The sequence below is a fragment of the Spermophilus citellus genome, assembly GCF_964194105.1.
Source record: "Spermophilus citellus genome assembly, chromosome: 2".
Taxonomy (NCBI): Eukaryota; Metazoa; Chordata; class Mammalia; order Rodentia; family Sciuridae; genus Spermophilus; species Spermophilus citellus.
The window spans coordinates 197,272,271-197,274,843 of record NC_138183.1 but is presented as its reverse complement, the minus strand read 5'-3'; the positions used below and the strand labels follow the sequence as shown (position 1 = coordinate 197,274,843).

The 2,573-nt window shown below is 38.4% G+C and overlaps 1 protein-coding gene across 1 annotated transcript; it reads left to right on the top strand.

The window, feature by feature from the left end:
• Positions 1–856: 856 nt before the first annotated feature.
• On the top strand, positions 857–1,801 carry LOC308642097 (olfactory receptor 51V1-like; the record flags this gene model as incomplete). Its single annotated transcript, XM_081280696.1, has 1 exon — positions 857–1,801. The coding sequence occupies one exon, from the start codon at positions 857–859 to the stop codon at positions 1,799–1,801; it is 945 nt and encodes a 314-aa protein (XP_081136822.1).
• Between the last annotated feature and the right edge of the window lie 772 nt (positions 1,802–2,573).

The following is a 2,573-nucleotide window of genomic DNA, read 5'->3' as shown; positions in this document are numbered from 1 at the left end:
TAGAAGTCCAGGGCTATCCAGATCACAGCGTGACCGCCGGTTGCCTCACCGGTCAGCAGGGGAGTCAGACACGGTCATGTGCTAGTCAGCCTCCCACATATTCCCTCTTTCTTAATAAAATAAAATTAAATTAAATTAAAATACCTGGGAAATTTTATCTTTCAGTCACTGGATTCTTGGTCGAGGTCATCATGATCTGCTATTGAAACACAAAAGGAAATAGTAGAAAACATATCATTTTAATAACACAATGAACTTGGAAGATTCAGGTTATTCTTATTATTTCACCAAACACTCATCAGAAGATTCTTAAACTTTTTCCAAATTTATTGGGAGGCATTGCATTTGGCAGTTCAGATTCCACTTGTTTAGTGGATCTTGGCTGATTTTTGAGTTCTACAAAATTAGATTACATTAACCAACCCATTTCCTTAGGGATTTCATAAATCTTTAGTGGAAACCAAAGGCAGAGCTTAGAAAATGCATTCGTATTTCAGTCTCCTGAGGGTTAAGCCTCTATGGTGCCACTTCACGCCTGTGAGCATGTATTATCCTCTTTAGAAGTGAAGAGAGGATTACAGAAGTCCATCCTCCACAAATCCAAGGTGCTCATTTCCAATAATATTACTGCATAAAAGTTCTTAATTTCCTGGAATATTGATCACACACACTGTAGTTTCCATGAGGAGAGAAGAAGTTTATCTGGAAAAATAATGACACAGGTTTCTATATTGCTAATCATGAAATCTAATGTTTTATTTTCTTCCTGAAAGCATATAAAAACCACTAAAGATTCAGGAATCACAAACGTGTGCAGTTAAAATAGCTCTCTTGGAAGATTTTCCATCTTCTACTCATGTCTGCTCTCTCTCACTCCCACCTCAATAGTTCAACATTTGTTCTCACTGGCGTTCCTGGTCTAGAAGACTACTCCCTCTGGCTCTCCATCCCCTTCTCCTCCATCTATTCCATGGTGTTCCTGGGAAACTGCATGATCCTCCATGTGATCAGGACTGAGCCAAGTTTGCACCAGCCCATGTTCTACTTCCTGGCCATGCTGTCCCTCACAGATCTGTGCATGTGGCTGTCTACTGTGAACATGGTGTTGGGAGTCCTCTATGGGTTCATGCAAGAGATCAGCCTGGATTTCTGCATTGCTCAGTCCTATTTCATCCATGGTCTGTCCTTCATGGAGTCCTCTGTCCTGCTAGCTATGGCCTTTGACCGCTACATTGCCATTTGCAACCCTCTACGCTACTCCTCCATCCTAACCAATGACAATATCATGAAAATCGGAGTGGCAATTTTGTGTAGAAGTTTTTCATTCATTTCTCCTGCCATCATCCGCCTGAAGTTCTTAAATTACTGCCGTCCTCACATCCTCTCTCACTCTTTCTGCCTGCACCAAGACTTACTTCGATTGGCCTGTTCAGACATCCGCTTCAACAGCATCTATGCTCTGGTTCTGGTGATCACGAACTTGCTGCTGGATGCTGTGCTCATCCTAATCTCCTACATTATGATCTTGCACACTGTCTTAGCCATTGCATCCCGGGAGGAGAGAATGAAGTCCTTGCAGACTTGTGTGTCTCACATCTGTGCTGTTTTGGTTTTCTACATCCCAATCATTGGTCTGACCATGGTTCATCGCTTTGGTAAACACCTCTCTCCACTGGTTCATGTCCTCATGGGCAACATCTACATCCTTTTCCCACCCTTGATGAACCCCATTATCTACAGTATCAAGACCCACCAGATACGAAGGAGAGTGCAGAGGTTGTTCTCCTTGAAAGCCGTCTAAATCTTGAGATACTTATGAATGTATTTAAAAGTCAAACACTGGAATTAAGAAAAGTTGATATTCAGTAAGTATTTAAAAATAGTTTCTAAGTTCAATTTATATGATCATTTACATTTTTATGTACTGTCCCTTTTGTTACTCATCCTGTCTTTGAAATTTAATGTATAATATAGCAAGCCAACTTATATTCCAGAATATGCACATGCAATGGATTGAAAGCACATTTAATTTGTCTTTAATCACTTCAATCTGCAGATTGTATAACGTAAAAAGGGTCAGCAGTGGATGTAATGAGTAAATTGTTATTATGACATACTAATGAAATATGTTTCTAATTTAATCATTTCAAAAGACTGAGGTATATGTTGTTATCTTTTACAAAATTGATGTTTAAATGTGCAGAGTTTAAAAGATATGCCAACAATTAGGTGGTAGCCTGTGATGGAAATTGTGTCTTTTGTCTAAAATACTTTGTAACAGGTCTCATGACAGTTCTTTCCTTCTTGCTTTCTTCTGTTTTTCTCTTTAATACAATGTTTTTAAATAGTTTTATGACTGTCATAAACATTTATATTACAAACAGATGTACAAACAGTCACCAAATTAAATCTTGGATGGTAATAAGCTGAACATAATATTTACACTCTAGTTTGTGTGTGTACATTTGCAAAAAAAATTATTTCTAAAAGGGAAGGGAACAGAAGTAGAGGAAATGAAAGGAGAAGGAGAGATACTAGGGTCTGAATAGGATAAAATATATTTCATGTTTGTC